Source organism: Cicer arietinum, chromosome 4 (genome assembly GCF_000331145.2).
Source record: "Cicer arietinum cultivar CDC Frontier isolate Library 1 chromosome 4, Cicar.CDCFrontier_v2.0, whole genome shotgun sequence".
Classification (NCBI taxonomy): domain Eukaryota; kingdom Viridiplantae; phylum Streptophyta; class Magnoliopsida; order Fabales; family Fabaceae; genus Cicer; species Cicer arietinum.
In genome coordinates this window covers 1624271-1644004 of record NC_021163.2, presented here as the reverse complement: position 1 = coordinate 1644004, position 19734 = coordinate 1624271, and the positions used below count along the sequence as shown (strand labels likewise).

Genomic DNA, 19734 nt, shown 5'->3' with positions numbered 1-19734 from the left:
TCTATTGTGTATATTATATATATATATATATATATATATATATATATATATATATATATATATATTTTGTTTAAAAATAATTAAAAAATGATATTTTATTAAATTTTAAACTAAAATTTTATTAAAAACAAATAAAATAAATACATAAATACAATTAGGCCTAAAACAACATATCTTGCAACAACTCCTCATTTTATAAAATTGGCATTTACCAAACTCAAAGGAACCTAGACTACGTGATATTTGGCTTTGTCTTTAAGGATGAAATACCTCTATAATCTTCGTGAAATGAAATCACAAGGGAAAAAAAGGAATCCGAAAAAAACCCTAATGGCCTAACCATACCAACCAAATTAATTAAAGAATAACAGCAACAGGTCAAATGTCGCAACCAAATGTCAACAATAGAGGGGAGTATCTAAAGGGGCTACGATCCCATCCCATTTATTATTCAATTCAACCCTATTTTGCAGACCGAGTCCCGCATGTCGCATGAAGAAGAAGACGCTAGAGAGAGAAAGTGGGAGAGACGAGGCTTTCACGTCTTTGCTTCAATCACGGGATCCCACGTGGACGCTTTCCATTCGTGGACCCCACGCTTACGTTCCATTACTTCGTGTGCTAAAAAAACCCTCAGATAACATAACATATACTATAAGCCTCATCGTATCATATAAATATTCATTATTATAATCCAAGAACGAGCGAAAGGGTGGAAGGAAGCTATATATTGAAATTGAAATTTGATCGTAGAACAAAATTACGAGTGGCCGTCCAAAAGAGGCAAAGACACAAAAGAGAGAGAGAGAGAGAGAAAACGCGATTTCTTTTTTCTTTTATTATTATTATTATCATTATTATTTTAATTTTAATTTTAAGTTTTTCATCCTTCTTGGCAACCTAAGCTGGCATTTTTCTATCACCGTATTATTTCCTTTAGCTCCTTTCCGCTTTCTAGGGCTGCAAATTACCAAAACATTTTCCGAAAAATTAGAAAAAAATAGATTCATCGAAACAATTTTCAAAATAAAAAAAATAGAAACGCGAAGAAGAAGAACTTGAATTGACGAATCTCAAAATCGTGTAGATCTTATCGTTCTAAACCTTTCTGCCATTTTCGATCGTATATAGCTTCAATTATAGAGAGATTCTTTCGCGTTTCTTTAATTTTTTTTCTCCTTCTTTATTTAGTTTTTCATGGTTTTTTCTTTTTCCCTTTTCGGAGGGAGGAAGGGAAATCGAGCTTTTTGATTAGGGATCTGGTGAATGTTCATCGGATGAGAGAGATTTTCATACATTTGAAGGTTAATCGAGAAGGAGAACGATGAAATGGGTTACATTGCTTAAAGACTTTAAAGAGAAGGTTGGCCTCACTCAATCGCCACCGTCTATTACTGCTGCTCCTCCTTCTTCTCCTTCTTCATCTTCTTCACGTGATAACAATGCCTTTTCAGCTTCGCAAATCTCTTTTTCATCTCCTACCAGGTACATTTATATCTATATTTGCTTCTATTTTCCCTTTTTAGTTTGTTTTTATATGATTGAGGTTTTAGGAATGGAGATTTTGTTTGAGTTGGATGATCTGAGTATGCATTGGCTTTGATTTGGTTGAAAAATAATGGCAAAAGCTGTCATTGTACTTTTTGATATCTTAACTGTGAAAAAAGGATGAAATAGATTTGGTTCGTGCTAATATAATGTTACATGGACTTCATAGATCCTTTTTAGTTTCTATTTTTTGATATTTTTTCCACTTTATAGGTGCAATTTATCTGAAAGGTCAACTTAGGGGTTTTGTAAGCTGGGTTTAGCTAACCAAAGAGCAGATAAATCTTGGGGTTGAAGTTGGGGTGGTTACTCTGTATGCGTGTGTTAGTGTTTGTGTTTTCTTTTTGTCGTTTGTGATGTTATTATGTACAATTTGCAGCGGATTTAGTTGTGCATATAGTAGTTATTGGTCGGTTATGGAAGCTTAACTTCTAGGTAGTTCATTTATGCGACACGGGTGCCTTGCCTCGATTAGAGAACCGGGTCTTGAATTTTGGACTATTTGTCTTATCTGTTATTTTTTTGGGGTCATTTATGGCTGCCAAATTGTCAGGTTTATTGATCAGAAGATTTAAATTACCAAATGTATAGATTGATTGATGAAAACAAATCATTTATTTCTTTCACGCATCCATTCACCACGGAACACACAAGCTGATGTATAAATTTATTGCAACATGGAAGCATTGTCGAATTGTAGAAAATGTCTTGGCCTTGGTTACTGTTTGGTCTTATTTAAATTACGCTGTTAAAATCCTTTTATCTTGTGTGTCTAATTTCAAGCTCCTGTATTTTTATTATGACATGCTTTGGTTATGATGTTAGATGTGATTGTGACATTTTCTAGCTTTAAATCAGGGACAGACATGAGCTGGAATTGGATTTCAAGAGATTTTGGGAAGAGTTTCGGTCATCCAGCTCTGAGAAGGTTTTGTCATTGTTCGGGTTTCTTTGATGGTCTAATGCATGCAATGGTTAAGCGGACTAGAAGTTGCTAATTGCTTAATCTCATTTCAATGCAGGAAAAAGAAGCGGCCTTGAATTGGAGTATAGACGCTTTTTGTAGATTAGTAAAGCAGCAGGCTAATGTAGATCAATTAGTTACCATGTAAGGAAACAATTTCTCCTTAGCTTCATTGCCTTACTATGCTTGCCTAAATCTATATGCAACTTCATTGCTGTGATTAGGGCTGTTCGTTGTTTGGTTGACAGTGAAAACTGAAGTGATCTAAAAAATAGTTCAAGAAAATTAAACCGAAATGAATTTTGTTCAGCACGAATTGAATCAAACTAGATCTGTAGTTCAATGTACTTACGTTTAAATTTCAAACCGAACTGTTTTGTCTCATACAAAACCAAGCTGATTCTTACTGCTGAAGTGGTTCAAGCACTTGACTCTGACTTAATCTTAAATAGCTGAAGAACTGGTCCTTGTAACTGATAACTGATTAAGAAACACATCCAGCATAGAAACCAAATATTAACCAGGATATGCCATTGTTGACATGGGATTTTTATATTGCTAAACACAATTTATTTATTTTGGATCAAACCCCAAACCAAACCCAAATTGTGTTTAATAAAATACTGCTCGAATTTCATAGTGCTGGAATCTGATATTGCAAATAATTTGAAAGGAAAAAAAATGAACATGATGAAGAAATAACAAAAATATATCACAATCATTGTAGTTGGTAAGAACTATTATCAGATAAACATTGCACCAACACAACCAAGGCAATGCATTAGATTGGACGAAAATACAATAATGAAAACATGTTTAGTGATAGAAGAACAAGACCAGGAAGCGCAAAACGTGCCGAGGCTATTGTTGATTGATCCCTACACAATATGTGAGACTGTGGCAAGTGAGTTACCACAGTTCAGTTAGATTAATGTTTAGTTACCCTAGCAGTTCAATTCTTTCAGTTAACAAACTGAACTGAGTTTAAAGTTTCAGTTAGTGAACTACGTTTAGAAGGCTAGTTGGTTCACAAACTGACATCAACAGTCCGTTCTGTATAGGTAGTTCCGCCTCGGTTCTATAGTTCAGTTCATTTTTTTTGGGTTTATTTGCCGTAGTCTTTTGATATTAATAAGCATTCATGAAGGTGTAAATGATGATATGCAAAATTGTGGACTTAAATTAGAAAATCTCTTGGTGACAAAATGAATTTTAAATCTGTGGTTGGTGAACTTTGTGGTCCAGAAGATCAAAAGCATTTATAGAAATATGGATGGTATTTTTAGTTGAAGGCAGAAAAACTGCCACATTCCTTCAAAAGTAGATGTAAAGACACCATTGTCATAAAATAAAGTAAACTTTAGATCTGGTTCGTCTCCTCCCATTTCTTTCTTAGGATTTTGAAAAACATTGACTGTATATTTTGAAAAATGTTTACATACTATTGATATTTTTTATATGAGTTTGCTAACTGACTTTCAATAATACTGATGTTGAACAGGTTAGTTGAAACACATATATTCTCTTTTGTTGTGGGACGAGCATTTGTAACCGATATAGAGAAGTTAAAAATCAGCAGCAAAACAAGATCTTTGGATGTTGTTCAAGTTTTGAAGTTTTTCTCTGAAGTCACGAAGGTTTGTCCTTGACATTTATTTCTTGATATGACTACTTTTTGCTGCTATTTTTTTGTTTCATCAAATAAATTTTAGTGATAGATACTCATCTATGCAGGATGACATCAGTCCAGGAGCAAATTTATTAACGTCAGTGGGAATCCTTGTATCAGGGGTATGCTTCTTAAAAGATTTAGTGCCAAGTCACTATATTAGGAGCAACAAACAGTTGTTTTTCCATTTGATATCTGTGGTTTGTTTGATGGATGTCTCAGTTTAATTAATATTTCTGACCTTTGTCATTCTTATACTGCAGTGTTTAAATGTATTAGGTTTGTTGTTTAGTGTGGCAACTGCTTAGGGTTGCTTTATAAGATATAACCATTGCATAAATTTTCATATTGGTATCGTACATTTGTTTTTTTCTCTTTCTTTTCTGGTGACCATTAAGTCATTGTTTTTTATGTGTATTTTTTACAGCCTATTGACAAGCAATCTCTTCTTGACTCTGGAATATTTTGCTGTCTCATTCATGTTCTCAATGCCCTTCTTGATCCTGATGTAACCATTCAAAGGCCAAATAGTGCTATTGATCATGAAGAGCAGTTGGTCTTGCAAAACGATTATAATGGTGATGTTGGTCAAAACCGGCAGCTCGAGGTTCCTTTCTCCTCATAGTATATGTACCTTGTGTATCTCTTGTGTTTTAGCACTTGATGGATGACCCACAATTTTGTCTTAAATTGGCTTTTCCTTTCCTTGTTTATGACAAACTTAAGTTTGACATGTCTCATAAAATGAATTTATTAACATCTAATGGGAGACTTTAATTTTATGGTATTGTCATTTAAGCTTTTAATTCTCTCTAGTCGAAACCCTTACTATAGAAGAAAATGATAAACATATCTTGATTATGAGTATATTATTAGGATAATCCATGTCCCATTTATACAGTTTTTAATTTACATTTCAATCTATTTTCCTTATGTAGGTAGAGGGAAGCGTCGTGCATATTATGAAAGCACTAGCAAGCCATCCATCAGCAGCTCAGAGTTTGATAGAAGATGATTCACTTCAGTTGCTTTTTCAAATGGTTGCGAAGGGATCTTTGATTGTTTTTTCTCGTTATAAGCAAGGGCTTATTCCATTGCACAGCATACAACTTCATAGACATGCTATGCAGGTAAAGTGGGGTGCACTTGTATGCACTTAAAAAAGTGATGACAATGTTGGAATTATTTTTTATGTTGAGTAGTTTGAGCTGATCCTATGCTCTGGTGTTTAATATTCATGCTGCTGCTGTTTATATAATTTTAGATACTTGGTCTTCTTTTGGTAAATGACAATGGAAGCACAGCCAAATACATCCGCAAGCATCATCTGGTATGTCATTGACTTTCAAATCTTATTACTTTTTGTATGTCAAGGAACTTGTCTTACTACACTTATCTCATACTTTTTATTTATATATTATTATCATGTAGTTTGTGTTCAGCTTTTGCCACTTTAATTGCAGAATAACATATGCGAATGTTCAACACTAATGGGGTCGAGTTAGAAATGATACCTTATTAAGTCTTTCAAAATTTAACCTTATTTTCTTGTTTTTAATCTTTAGCTCAAAATGTGGGTTAGCGTGTTTCTAGGATTTGAATACTGTTATGTAAGATCTCCTTTGGTTTCTTCTTCTTTGTTATCATAATCCAAAATTAAGAGAAAATCAGTGTGCCAAGCTATAGATGTTGTACTCATCAAGAAATTACATCACATTATGTTCCCTGTACTCTGAATTGTGAAATATATTGCATTTTTGGTACAAAAACATGTTATATAATTTTATAATGGAAATGTGAACTTGCAAAGCTTTAGGAAAGTGCTGCGGGGGAGAAAAACTTATCAACACGAGGCAGGGGTGCTAACTACTTTGGCTTGGGGAGAAACTAAATTTTTTTCCCCAAAATAACTGGATTAGAACATGTTAGACAAGGCAATCAGCCGCTATACTTTGAGGTGGTTCTTTATTGTGTTGAATAATGGTTGATCAGGTTCGAACATGTACAGGCATGCCTTCAGCAACCAATGTTATATATTCCAACATACATCTAGTTGTCATAATCATAAAATCAGTACTGAAATTTTTTCCTGCTTAAAGAAAGTTCTGAAAGTAGTCCTTTATGAACTAGATAACTTTATGTTTGAAAATATCTTTTACTAATCATATTGGGTGATCTTGTCAGGTCCCTATCTGAAATTAGTGTATACTTCTCTTATCATTGTTGTAGGATGTTGCACTGATAAATTATTCAGTATTCATATTAGTCATTTTATGCATTTGAAATTGACCCCTGATGCACCTTTTCTCAATGCAGATAAAAGTTCTTTTATTGGCTGTGAAAGATTTTGATCCTGATTGCGGAGATTCTGCTTATACCGTAGGCATTGTTGACTTGTTACTCAAGTGTGTTGAATTGTCACATAGAGCTGGTAAGTTTCTAATTGTCATATAATTTTAACGTATCATTTTCTAAAAGCTGCTTGGATGCATTTCGTTTTCCCATGGGTGCTGGGTAGTTTTGATTTCTTATATTGGTTTTGCAGAGGCTGGTAGTGTCAGATTACGAGAGGATATACATAATGGCCATGGATATCAATTCCTTGTTCAATTTGCACTAACTCTGTCCAACATGACAGAAAGTCAGGGCTTTCAATCCATTCATTCCGATGATGACAAAGATGTTGCTTCAGATGGGTCCCAAAATAGCAGAGGACAAAATTTCAATGAACAAGAAAAGTCATCCATTCGATATCTTTCACCCACTCTGTCTAGGTTGCTTGACGTTCTTGTTAGTCTAGCACAAACTGGGCCAAATGAGTCTCCACGCACTTATGGAGGTAAAGGCTCAAAATCTTCTCACAACAAGGGTGGTGGTCATAGCAAAAGTCGTACCTTATCTAGTGATTGGCTTGGTGATGAATTATGGGAGAAGGACAATGATAAAATCAAGGACCTTGAAGCAGTCCAGATGTTGCAAGATGTTCTCCTCAAAGCCAGCAACCAGGAGTTGCAGGCCGAAGTATTAAATAGACTGTTCAAAATTTTTTCAGGTCATTTAGAGAACTATAAGTTGTGTCAACAATTACGTACTGTTCCACTTTTAATCCTAAATATGGCTGGTTTTCCTTCTTCCTTGCAAGAGATCATCTTGAAAATTCTTGAGTATGCTGTAACTGTTGTAAATTGTGTTCCCGAGCAAGAGTTACTTTCACTCTGCTGCTTATTGCAGCAACCAATAACATCAGAGTTGAAGCGGACAATACTTTCTTTCTTTGTAAAACTCTTGTCCTTTGACCAACAGTACAAGAAAGTTCTGCGAGAAGTTGGTGTTTTGGAAGTTATGTTAGATGATTTGAAGCAACACAGGATTTTAGGTCCAGATCAACAGAATGTTAACTTCAACCAGTTGGAGAGGAAAAATAGCTCAAGCAGCTTCAAGAAAAGTCTGGGTAACAAGGATGTTATTATTACTTCACCCAAGCTTATGGAATCTGGTTCTGGGAAGTTACCTATTTTTGATATTGAAGCTACAATTGCTATTGCCTGGGATTGCATGGTATCTTTGTTGAAGAAAGCTGATGCCAATCAAGCTTCATTCCGCTCAGCTACTGGTGTGACTGCCATGTTGCCTTTTTTGGTATCTGATATACATCGTTCAGGGGTCCTCAGGGTATTGTCGTGTCTTATAATTGAAGATACCTCACAGGTATATTGACACATTTGATAAAATTTGATCATTTTAAATATTGACTGTGTGCAGATTAGCTTAAATAAGACTGCTATAGTTAGAAAAAAGATTAGAAAGTTGCTCATCCGTCCTCAAATACACTACCGGAACTTAGGATCCGGTGGTGTATTTTACTCAATTTTACACTACCGAAAGCTAGGATCCGGTAAAAAGCAGAGAAAATGAGTAAACATGGGGGATGGATGAGCAATCACCAAAGGATTATTCTTGAATGTGCTATTTGTCTTGGGATGTATACAGCATACGAGATTAGTCATGTTGCGTTATTGCTCCCTTGAAATCATCAAGATAATTATCTTTAACTCGTTTTAACTTTTTCCAGGTTCATCCTGAAGAATTAGGTGTGCTGGTTGAAATTTTGAAAAGTGGAATGGTAACTAGTGCTTCGGGATCCCAATACCGGCTTTCAGTTGATGCAAAATGTGATACTATGGGAGCACTATGGCGCATCCTGGGAGTTAATAACTCTGCTCAGAAGGTTTTTGGTGAAGCCACTGGATTTTCTCTCTTGCTTACGACACTCCATGGGTTCCAAAGTGATGGTGGAGACTTGGACCAATCTTCATTGAATTTTTACATTAAGGTTTTTACGTATTTGTTGCGTGTTGTAACTGCTGGAGTGTCTGACAATGCTGTTAATAGAATGAAGCTGCATGCAATTATATCTTCTCAAACCTTCTTTGATCTTCTCTCTGAGTCCGGATTACTTTGTGTGGAACATGAAAAACAAGTCATCCAATTGATGTTGGAACTTGCTCTTGAAATAGTGATACCACCTTTCTTAGCATCAGAAGGTTCAAAATCAAATGCACTTGAGAATGAGTCTTCTGATAATCTTTTATTGACTCCATCTGGTCCAATTAATCCTGATAAAGAGCGAGTTTACAATGCTGGTGCTGTTAAGATTCTGATTCGTTCACTATTGATGTTCACTCCTATGGTGCAGTTAAATCTTTTAGATTTAATTGAAAAACTGGCTCGTGCTGGCCCCTTTAATCTGGAAAGCCTCACCTCAGCTGGTACTTTCTAGGATGTTTACTTTAACGCTTTTGTTTGCTATTCTTGATGCTCACTTTTTTCCTGGTATGTATAGGTTGTGTGGAACTTTTGTTGGAGACAATCCACCCTTTTCTTCCGGGTTCGTCTTCCTTACTTTCTCGTGCATTAAAGATTGTGGAAGTCCTTGGTTCTTACAGGTAGGGTGCATACTTTTATAGGCTGTTGTCTAACTCTAAAGTTAATAAATCCATTTAATCTGCTCCTCTATTTATATTTTAATAACAATATATTTCTGCTGATTAGGCTATCTGCATCTGAACTTCGTACGGTCATCAGATATGTTATGCAAATGAGGCTGAAAAATTCTGGTCATATAGTTGTTGAAATGATGGAAAAATTGATTTTGATGCAAGACATGTCCTCAGAAAATATCTCTCTTGCACCATTTGTGGAGATGGATATGAGCAAGATTGGGCATGCTGCCATTCAGGTTTCGTTGGGTGAAAGATCATGGCCTCCAGCTGCTGGTTATTCATTTGTTTGTTGGTTCCAGTTTCAGAATTTTTTAAAATCTCCATCAAAAGATATAGATCCTTCAAAAGTTGTTCCTTCCAAGAAGCGCTCTGGCCCAAATGGACAGCAGGAGCGACAAATGTTAAAGATTTTTTCTGTTGGTGCTACTAACAACGATGATACAACCTATGCCGAACTTTATCTCCAGGAGGATGGCATTCTAACTCTTGCAACCAGCAACTCTTCCTTCTTATCATTTTCTGGTTTAGAACTTGAGGAAGGAAGGTGGCATCACCTAGCAGTCATTCACAGCAAACCAAATGCTCTTGCTGGGCTGTTTCAAGCTAGTGTTGCATATGTTTATCTAAATGGAAAGTTAAGGCACACTGGGAAGTTAGGATATTCACCCTCCCCACCTGGTAAACCACTGCAAGTCACAATTGGGACGCCGGTTGGTAATGCAAGAGTTAGTGACTTAACATGGAAACTACGCTCTTGCTATCTTTTTGAGGAAGTGCTGACACCTGGTTGTATTTGTTTCATGTATATACTTGGTAGAGGATATAGAGGGCTTTTTCAGGACACAGATCTTCTACAATTTGTACCTAACCAGGCCTGCGGTGGTGGTAGTATGGCCATACTCGATTCTTTGGATGCTGATTTGACTTTGGCTGCTAATGGTCAGAGAGTGGATGCTACCAGCAAGCAGGGAGACTTAAAGGCAGATGGAAGTGGAATTGTTTGGGATTTGGAGAGACTTGGAAACCTTTCTTTACAGCTTTCAGGGAAAAAACTCATTTTTGCATTTGATGGAACTTCTACTGAATTTATTCGATCTTCAGGTAGTTTTTCAGTGCTCAATTTGGTTGATCCTATGTCAGCTGCTGCGTCGCCTATTGGAGGTGTGTAACTAAATTTAATAAGTTGCATCTTTTGTTTCTTTCTCCAGTTGGAATTGTTTCTTCAATTAGTTTTATTGACATTTTTGTGGTTGCAGGTATTCCACGGTTTGGACGTCTCTGTGGAGATACTTACATCTGCAAGCAAGATGTAATTGGAGAGACTATTCGTCCTATTGGTGGGATGGAACTTGTGCTCTCTCTTGTTGAAGCTGCAGAAACTAGGGATATGCTTCATATGGCCCTGATTCTACTTGCCTGTGCTCTTCATCAAAATCATCAAAATCTCAAGGACATGCAAAGATATAGGGGCTACCATTTGCTTGCTCTTTTTTTGCGTCGTAGGATGTCATTATTTGACATGCACTCTCTTGAGATATTCTTTCAGATTGCTGCCTGTGAAGCTTCATTTTCTGAACCCAAAAAGTTGGAAACTACACAGACCACATTGTCGCCTGCTGCATCACTGCAGGACACCGGTCTTGAGGATAATTTCTTGTCCAAGTTTCATGATGAGAATTCTTCAGTTGGGTCTCATGGAGACATGGATGATTTTTCTGTACAAAAAGATTCATTTAGTCACATTTCAGAGTTAGAAAATACTGATATTGCTGCAGAAACTTCTAATTGTATTGTCTTGTCAAATGCAGACATGGTTGAACACGTCTTGCTGGATTGGACATTGTGGGTAACAGCCCCAGTTTCAATCCAAATTGCATTACTTGGTTTTCTTGAAAATTTAGTGTCTATGCATTGGTACAGAAATCATAACCTTACAATTTTGCGGCGAATCAACCTTGTTCAACATTTATTAGTGACATTACAAAGGGGTGATGTCGAAGTTCCTGTACTAGAAAACTTGGTTGTGTTGCTCGGGGTCATTTTGGAAGATGGGTTTCTATCTTCTGAGCTTGAAAATGTGGTTAGATTTGTGATCATGACATTTGATCCACCAGGGTTGATTCCACAACGTCCAATTATGAGAGAGTCAATGGGAAAACATGTAATTGTCAGAAATATGTTACTAGAGATGCTTATTGATCTACAAGTCACAATTAAATCAGAAGAGTTGCTTGAGCAGTGGCATAAAGTTGTTTCTTCTAAGTTAGTTACATACTTTCTTGATGAAGCAGTTCATCCCACAAGTATGAGATGGGTCATGACTTTACTCGGTGTGTGTCTTACATCCTCTCCAACATTTGCACTTAAGTTCCGAACCGGTGGAGGTTATCAAGGTTTGGTTCGGGTGCTCCCCAGTTTCTACGATTCCCCAGATATCTATTATATTTTGTTCTGTTTGATATTTGGCAAGCCAGTTTATCCTAGGTTACCAGAGGTCCGCATGTTGGACTTTCATGCCCTTATGCCAAATGATGGAAATTATATGGAACTTAAGTTTATAGAATTGTTGGATTCTGTGGTTGCTATGGCAAAAACTACTTTTGATAGAGTAAGCATGCAGTCAATGCATGCCCACCAAACTGGTAATCTTTCCCAGGTTGGTGCAAGCCTTGTGGCTGAGCTTGTAGAGGGAAATTCAGACATGGCTGGTGAGCTTCAAGGGGAAGCTCTGATGCACAAGACCTATGCTGCTCGCCTTATGGGGGGAGAGGCATCAGCTCCTGCTGCAGCAACTTCTGTTCTAAGATTTATGGTTGATCTGGCTAAGATGTGCCCCCCTTTTACTGCTGTTTGTAGGCGTCCAGAATTTCTTGAAAGCTGCATTGATTTGTATTTTTCTTGTGCAAGGTTTGTTTTGAGATAACCTCTTAGTATCTATTTTGCATTACTTCTCTTTGATTTCCTACCTCTAATCATAGGTTGCTGCATACATTACATTGCATGAAATGGGTCCTTTTTATTGATCAAAAGCTTTTATGCTTACAGGGCTGCACATGCTGTTAAAATAGCCAAAGAACTCTCAACAGTGATGGAAGAAAAAACTTTGATTGATGGTGATGATACTTGCAGTTCCCAAAATACATTTTCTAGCTTGCCTCTGGATCAAGATCAGTCAGTCAAAACCTCCATTAGTGTCGGGAGCTTTCCTCAAGGACAGGTAAGTTCAAGTTCTGAAGATATGGCTGCACCTCCAAACTCTATGGCTGGTGAGAAATCGGACAACAATGTTACTGTAGCTGAGCCCGAGTTTAATAAATCTGTCCATGAAGATACACACACTGTTCAGAGCTTGGATGGTGATAATGCTGATCAAGGTTCTGTCTCTTCCAGTGTACATGAGTTTAGCTTTCGCAGTATCAAAGGCAATTTGGACATTCATCTTCCAACAGATTCCCAGAGTTCTGCATCTTTTGCTGTTCTGGATTCTCCTGTTTTTTCTGAAAAATCCAGTTCTAGAATTCCTCTTACACCTTCTTCTTCATCACCCGTTGTTGCTTTGGCATCTTGGCTGGGAAGCTCAAACCATAATGAAGTAAAATCTCCTTTAACTGCTACTCCTTCATTTGATTCTTCCATGTCTGTTGGGGAATTTGATCCAACATCAAACCTGAAGTCTAGTTTTCAAGGGCCATCTGCTGCAAATGCTTACTTTACGGTAACCTCAAAGCTGCTTTTAGATATAAATGATTCTGGATATGGTGGTGGTCCATGTTCTGCAGGAGCTACTGCTGTGTTAGATTTCATTGCAGAAGTACTTTCTGATTTTGTGACAGAGCAGGTGAAAGCATCACAGCTTATAGAGAACATTTTGGAAAGTGTTCCTCTATATATTGATAGTGAATCTGTGTTGGTTTTCCAAGGACTGTGCCTTGAAAGATTTATAAACTTCCTTGAAAGGCGACTGTTGCGTGATGATGAAGAAGATGAGAAAAAGTTGGATAAGATTCGCTGGTCCTCAAATTTGGATGCTTTGTGCTGGATGATAGTGGATCGCGTTTATATGGGTGCTTTTCCTCAACCTTCAGGGGTACTGAAAACTCTTGAGTTCTTGTTGTCGATGCTGCAATTGGCAAACAAAGATGGTAGAATTGAAGAAGCTTCTCCCAGTGGAAAGAGGCTTTTATCAATTGCAAGAGGAAGTAAACAACTTGAGGCTTATATTCATTCAATTCTTAAAAACGCTAATCGGATGATATTATATTGCTTTCTCCCAAATTTTTTAGTTAGTATAGGGGAAGATGACCTCCTTTCACGTTTGGGTTTTCTCGCTGAATCTAAAAAGAGACTGTCCTCAACTTCCTCTCAAGATGATTCAGGGATTGATATATGCACTGTCTTGCAATTATTGGTTGCTCATAGAAGAATAATATTCTGTCCTAGCAATACCGATACAGATCTTAATTGCTGTCTATCTGTAAATCTAGTATCTCTTCTGTGTGATAAAAGACATAATGTACAGAATATTGCTATTGACGTGTTCAAGCATCTTCTGGTACATAGGAGGGCTGCATTAGAAGACTTGCTTGTGTCTAAACCTAATCAAGGGAAGCAACTTGATGTACTTCATGGTGGTTTTGATAAATTATTGACTAGAAGTTTATCTGAGTTTTTGGAGTGGTATCAGAATACTGAACAGATTGTGAATAAAGTACTGGAGCAGTGTGCTGGCATTATGTGGGTGCAGTATATTGCAGGATCAGCAAAGTTTCCAGGAGTAAGAATCAAAGCGATAGAAGGTCGTCGTAAGAGGGAAATAGGAAAAAAATCTCGAGAAGCTGCTAAATTGGATTTAAGACACTGGGAGCAGGTAAATGAGCGAAGATATGCACTGGATTTAGTTCGTGATGCAATGTCCACTGAGTTGAGAGTTGTTAGGCAAGATAAGTATGGATGGATTCTACATGCTGAGAGTGAGTGGCAATGCCATCTTCAGCAACTTGTGCATGAACGAGGGATATTCCCACTCAGTAAATCCTCTTTGACGGAAGAGCCAGAATGGCAGCTTTGTCCAATTGAAGGTCCATATCGAATGCGGAAAAAACTTGAGTGCTGTAAACTTAAAATTGATACCATACAAAATATTCTTGATGGACAGTTTGAATTAGAGAAACCAGAATTGTCGAGAGGAAAAGTTGACAATGGTCCTGATGCATCCGATTCAAAACCTTATTTTCCAATGTTGACTGATGGTGGCAAACAGAATAGTTCTGATGGTGAGCTGTTTGAACCTTTCTTTGATGATAAGTTGGAGAGTGTTAAAGATGCAGTTTCCGAGAAGACTGAGTGGAATGAAGACAAGGCTAGTAGCATAAATGATGCAAGCCTGCATTCTGCACTTGAGCATGGTGCCAAGTCTAGTTCAGTATCATTCCCAATAGGAGGAAGCACACAAGGCCGATCTGATATGGGATCTCCAAGGCAATCTTCTGTGAAAGTTGATGATTTTAAGATTGCCGATGATAAGTCTGATAAAGAAGTGCATGATAATGGTGAATACTTAATCCGACCTTTTCTGGAACCTTTGGAGAAAATACGATTTAAGTATAACTGTGAACGGGTTGTAGGTCTCGACAAACATGACGGTATATTCCTGATAGGTGAGTTCTGTTTGTATGTGATTGAAAACTTCTATATTGATGACTCCGGTTGCTTTTGGGAAAAGGAATGTGAAGATGAACTCTCAGTTATCGATCAGGCTTTGGGTGTCAAGAAAGATTTTAGTGTTAGCTTAGATTTTCAATCCAAATCAACTTTGTCATGGAGCACAACAGCTAAATCATTGGTCGGGGGAAGGGCATGGGCCTATAGTGGTGGTGCATGGGGCAAGGAGAAACTACATAGCAGTGGAAACTTACCTCATCCTTGGCGCATGTGGAAGCTTGATAGTGTTCATGAGATTTTAAAGCGTGATTACCAGCTTCGTCCTGTTGCTGTTGAAATATTTAGCATGGATGGATGTAATGATCTTTTGGTCTTCCACAAAAAAGAGAGGGAAGAAGTTTTTAAAAATCTAGTTGCCATGAATCTTCCACGGAATAGCATGTAAGAGTTATTTTCCATTCGCTTTAGTGACTTGTTACGCTGTAATTGTTGCCACTTTTGTGTTTTTCATATTTCTAGCTAGCAGCATAATGTTTTTGATTTTACTGCTGGTTTTTGGGACTTCGGCATTTATGCTGCAATATTGAAGATGAATCGTTGCATAAAAAATATTGACTTGAAATATGTGCAATCACTCAAGTGCTTCACTTCTTTATATGCTTTAGTGTTATTTCGTATACATTTGCCTCTGTGCTTCGTTTTTTTAATATTGTTTGTCTGCGTTGTATCAGGTTGGACACAACTATTTCAGGATCATCAAAACAAGAAAGCAATGAGGGCAGCCGTCTTTTCAAAGTAATGGCAAAATCCTTTTCAAAAAGGTGGCAAAGTGGAGAAATAAGCAATTTCCAATACCTCATGCATCTCAACACCTTGGCAGGACGTGGATATAGTGATCTTACCCAATATCCAGTCTTCCCATGGGTCCTTGCGGATTATGAGAGTGAGAATCTTGATTTGACCAACCCAAAAACATTCCGTAGGCTAGATAAACCAATGGGCTGTCAGACACCTGAAGGCGAAGAGGAATTTAAAAAAAGGTCGGTCTATATAAATTGAGTTCATGATCTTGTCTCATGTCGCAAATTTTCTTTGATTATATATGATGTGCTGTTTGCATTCATTACATAGAGTAAACAAAATTACAACTATAATATCATGGCAGTAGCCATCAGAATAATTTTGTATTTGCAGGAAACTTAATAGTTTTATACACTTATCACGAGTTAGGTGTTTTCATTATATCATAGAAAAGCATAAAATTGTAATCATGACACTTGATCTTACAAGATACTTTCCCTTTCTTCTGATGTATCACAGTGACTTTTTCATTTTTTATTAGATACGATAGCTGGGATGATCCAGAGGTTCCAAAGTTTCACTATGGATCTCATTATTCTAGTGCTGGAATCGTCCTATTCTATCTCCTCCGCCTTCCTCCATTCAGTACAGAGAATCAAAAGCTTCAGGGTGGCCAGTTTGACCATGCTGATCGCCTTTTTAATAGTGTAAGGGATACTTGGTCTAGTGCTGCTGGGAAGGGAAACACATCTGATGTGAAGGAACTGATTCCAGAGTTTTTTTACATGCCCGAGTTCTTGGAGAATCACTTCAATCTTGACTTGGGAGAGAAACAGTCTGGCGAGAAGGTTATCCTTGTGCAATATGATCTAGTATATTGAACCAAAATGCAGGTTGAATTTCTAGTATATTTAATCATTGTGGTATTTCTTTTAGGTTGGGGATGTTATCCTACCTCCATGGGCGAAAGGTAGCTCTCGAGAGTTCATCAATAAGCATAGGGAAGCTCTTGAATCTGATTTTGTCTCAGAAAATTTGCATCACTGGATAGACCTCATTTTTGGGTATAAGCAAAGGGGGAAGGTGGGTGTTTTATTTTTCTATACAGATACTTGTTTGAGTGATCTCGTAATTACTGAGTCTAGTTATTACATTGGTCAATTTTATATTTGTTTTTGTTGAAGTTTTACTCTTCAATCTAATTTCACTTTTTTTAATCATTTACATACATTTGAAGGGGAAAATAATGTTTTTATTTCTAGCACTGCACAACCTTCTGTACTACTCCAAGTCTTGCATATGCATCCATTCTGTCTATAATCCCGGTGTGCTATATTAGCATTTTGAGTTGATCCATGTTCTGGCATGTGTAACAATTAACATGCAACACTACGCACTGGCACTTGGTTTTGACTACCATGGTTTTGTAATTGTCACTAATCTTCTATTAATCATTGATTAAGGGTTCATTTGTTTTAACTTATGAGTAGAGCAATATATATTTTTGAATATTTTATGTGAAGCAGAAGTTAATTTTCATTTGGTTGCAATGATAAAAAACACTTCGATTTAAAAAGGTATAATTGGAGTTATTTTAGTATTCTCATAAAAAATCTGAAATCTGGTTTGAATTTTTTTCAAAAGCTTAATCAAACACCCTAAAATATTTTTAAAGTATCTTTTGAAAAATAGAAGATTCATTTGTCAAAAAACGTATTTCTTGACTTAATCAAACAGAACCTGAATCCTTGGCCAGAACTTGTCTATATTACATCACATGCATTTCCACATTTACTGTTGATCAGGTCAATAAATACGTTTTTGTGACAAATGTGCTAATTTTACCTCCAATTTCTATTCCAGATATATTTATTCTCATCTGTTCCTAATATATCTACCTATTTTCTATACAATGGGCAGGCTGCTGAGGAATCAGTCAATGTGTTCTATCATTATACATATGAAGGGAGTGTAGACATAGACTCGGTTACGGATCCTGCCATGAAAGCATCCATTTTAGCACAAATTAATCATTTTGGGCAGACACCAAAGCAACTGTTTCTCAAACCTCATGTGAAAAGGAGAACTGATAGAAAACTTCCTCCGCATCCCCTTAAACATTCCAATCATCTTGCTCCACATGAGATCCGCAAAAGTTCTTCACCTATCACTCAAATTGTTACTCTCCATGATAAAATTCTCATAGCAGGAACTAATAATTTGCTTAAACCAAGAACATATACCAAATATGTTGCTTGGGGTTTCCCTGATCGTAGCCTGAGATTTTTGAGCTATGAACAAGATAGACTTATTTCAACACATGAAAATTTACATGGAGGTAATCAAATTCAGTGTGCTAGTGTTAGCCATGATGGTCAAATTCTGGTTACTGGGGCTGATGATGGGCTTGTTAATGTTTGGAGAGTTAGTAAGTTTGGGCCCCGTGCCTTACGGCGCTTGAAGTTGGAGAAGCCACTTTGTGGGCACACAGCCAGAATCACTTGCCTTCAAGTATGCCAGCCTTACATGCTTATTGTGAGTGGATCGGATGACTGCACAGTCATTATATGGGATCTCAGCTCCATGGCATTTATACGGCAGCTCCCAGAATTTCCAGCAGCCGTGTCAGCAATTTTTGTTAATGACTTGACTGGAGAGATTGTTACAGCAGCTGGTATTCTTCTGGCTGTTTGGAGTATCAATGGGGATTGCCTGTCAATGATCAACACATCACAACTGCCATCTGATTCTATTCTCTCTGTGACAAGCAGTACATTTTCTGATTGGCAGGAAACAAAGTGGTATGCAACAGGCCATCAGAGTGGTGCTGTCAAGGTGTGGCAAATGGTTCACTGCTCTGATCCAGATAGCTCCCTCAGCAAATCAGGTTCTGGTGGATTCAGAGGGCTAAATCTTGGTGCAAAAGAACCAGAATACAGATTGATCCTACGCAAAGTACTCAAGTTCCATAAGCATCCGGTTACTGCTCTTAATCTCTCAACCGATCTGAAACAGTTATTAAGTGGGGATTCAGGAGGTCATTTGCTTTCGTGGACGCTGCCTGATGAGAGTCTGCGAGGTTCATTCAATCAGGGGTGAAACCAGTAAATGATGTTTAATTGTGCTGACTTTGGCTTTTGACCAGCCTTTAATTGTTGAATCCTAATATTGGCTTTATGATGGATCTCAATTGTTAAAAGACGGATTCATGTTCCTAATTAGTCAAAATTGCAAAAGAATGCTGGCCGGATTGAAACAGAGCAAGCAAGATTGACAGGGAAAAGGTAAGACCACACCGCACATAAAGAGCTAACAAGCTATATGCGTGAAGAGAGTGCCATGTCTTCAATTGGTGATGAAGAATCTGTGAAGAAAGTTGGGTGCTAAGTGGAAAAGGATAAAGTAAAAGTTGCCTGCGGTCTTGTATTTCGGGTGACTCGCGGAAAATATTTTTTGATTTTGGCAGAAAGGTCTACTGTTGTTTCTTTGATGTACATATGTGAAGCAGCTTGTAGTGTGTATTTAAGTTGTATAGTAAAAGGCAAGTCGTTAGTGAAGCGTGATTGAAATGATAGGGCCCTATTAGAGATATGGTTGTGGGACAAATGGTTTCCTCGGAAATTCTTTTTCCATAGTGACTGGGGGCATTCTTTTAATGAGCTCCTCAAAGTAAAGAAAGAAACTAAAAGGTCATTTTCCTTTGATTCGCACATTGTCTGAATGTTCCATTTTGTTCTGTGCTGTGTTTTTTTTCTTCTTTTCTTTTACTAACTGATAAAATAATTAAACGAGAGATGTAAAGTGGAATTAATCATTTGTTACCGTTATAGATGTAAAATATCATATACATAATAATAACTAATCAGAACAATCTAAAAAAATGATTAAAATGACATTTATTATGAAAAAAATTAAGATTAATTTTATTTATTTATTAAAGTGACATCTATCATGAAATAAAACGAGTATTATAAATGCAAAGTAACATTAATGTTGGAAGTAGTATTCATAGTAATAATTAAAAGTTATTAAAAAATTAATTAAAATTATATTAAAAATAATATTTATTTTAAAATAAATATATTTTC

General features: G+C 36.9%; 1 protein-coding gene across 2 annotated transcripts; it reads left to right on the top strand.

Moving 5' to 3' along the window:
* The first annotated feature begins 445 nt into the window (after nt 1–445).
* Nucleotides 446–19356, top strand: LOC101492182 (protein SPIRRIG). Of its 2 annotated transcripts, none has more exons than XM_004495104.4 (19): nt 446–1485; nt 2407–2476; nt 2571–2656; nt 4014–4149; nt 4247–4303; nt 4609–4788; nt 5120–5311; nt 5446–5511; nt 6498–6612; nt 6727–7889; nt 8254–8950; nt 9025–9127; nt 9234–10345; nt 10441–12091; nt 12230–15286; nt 15577–15885; nt 16188–16494; nt 16583–16729; nt 17567–19356. In XM_004495104.4, the coding sequence occupies exons 1-19, from the start codon at nt 1325–1327 to the stop codon at nt 18743–18745; spliced, it is 10788 nt and encodes a 3595-aa protein (XP_004495161.1). In that variant the 5' UTR covers nt 446–1324; the 3' UTR covers nt 18746–19356. The 2 variants fall into 2 exon arrangements, with proteins under 2 accessions (XP_004495161.1, XP_027189697.1); XM_027333896.2 differs by having other exon boundaries at nt 1345–1485; nt 2396–2476.
* Nucleotides 19357–19734: the final 378 nt, after the last annotated feature.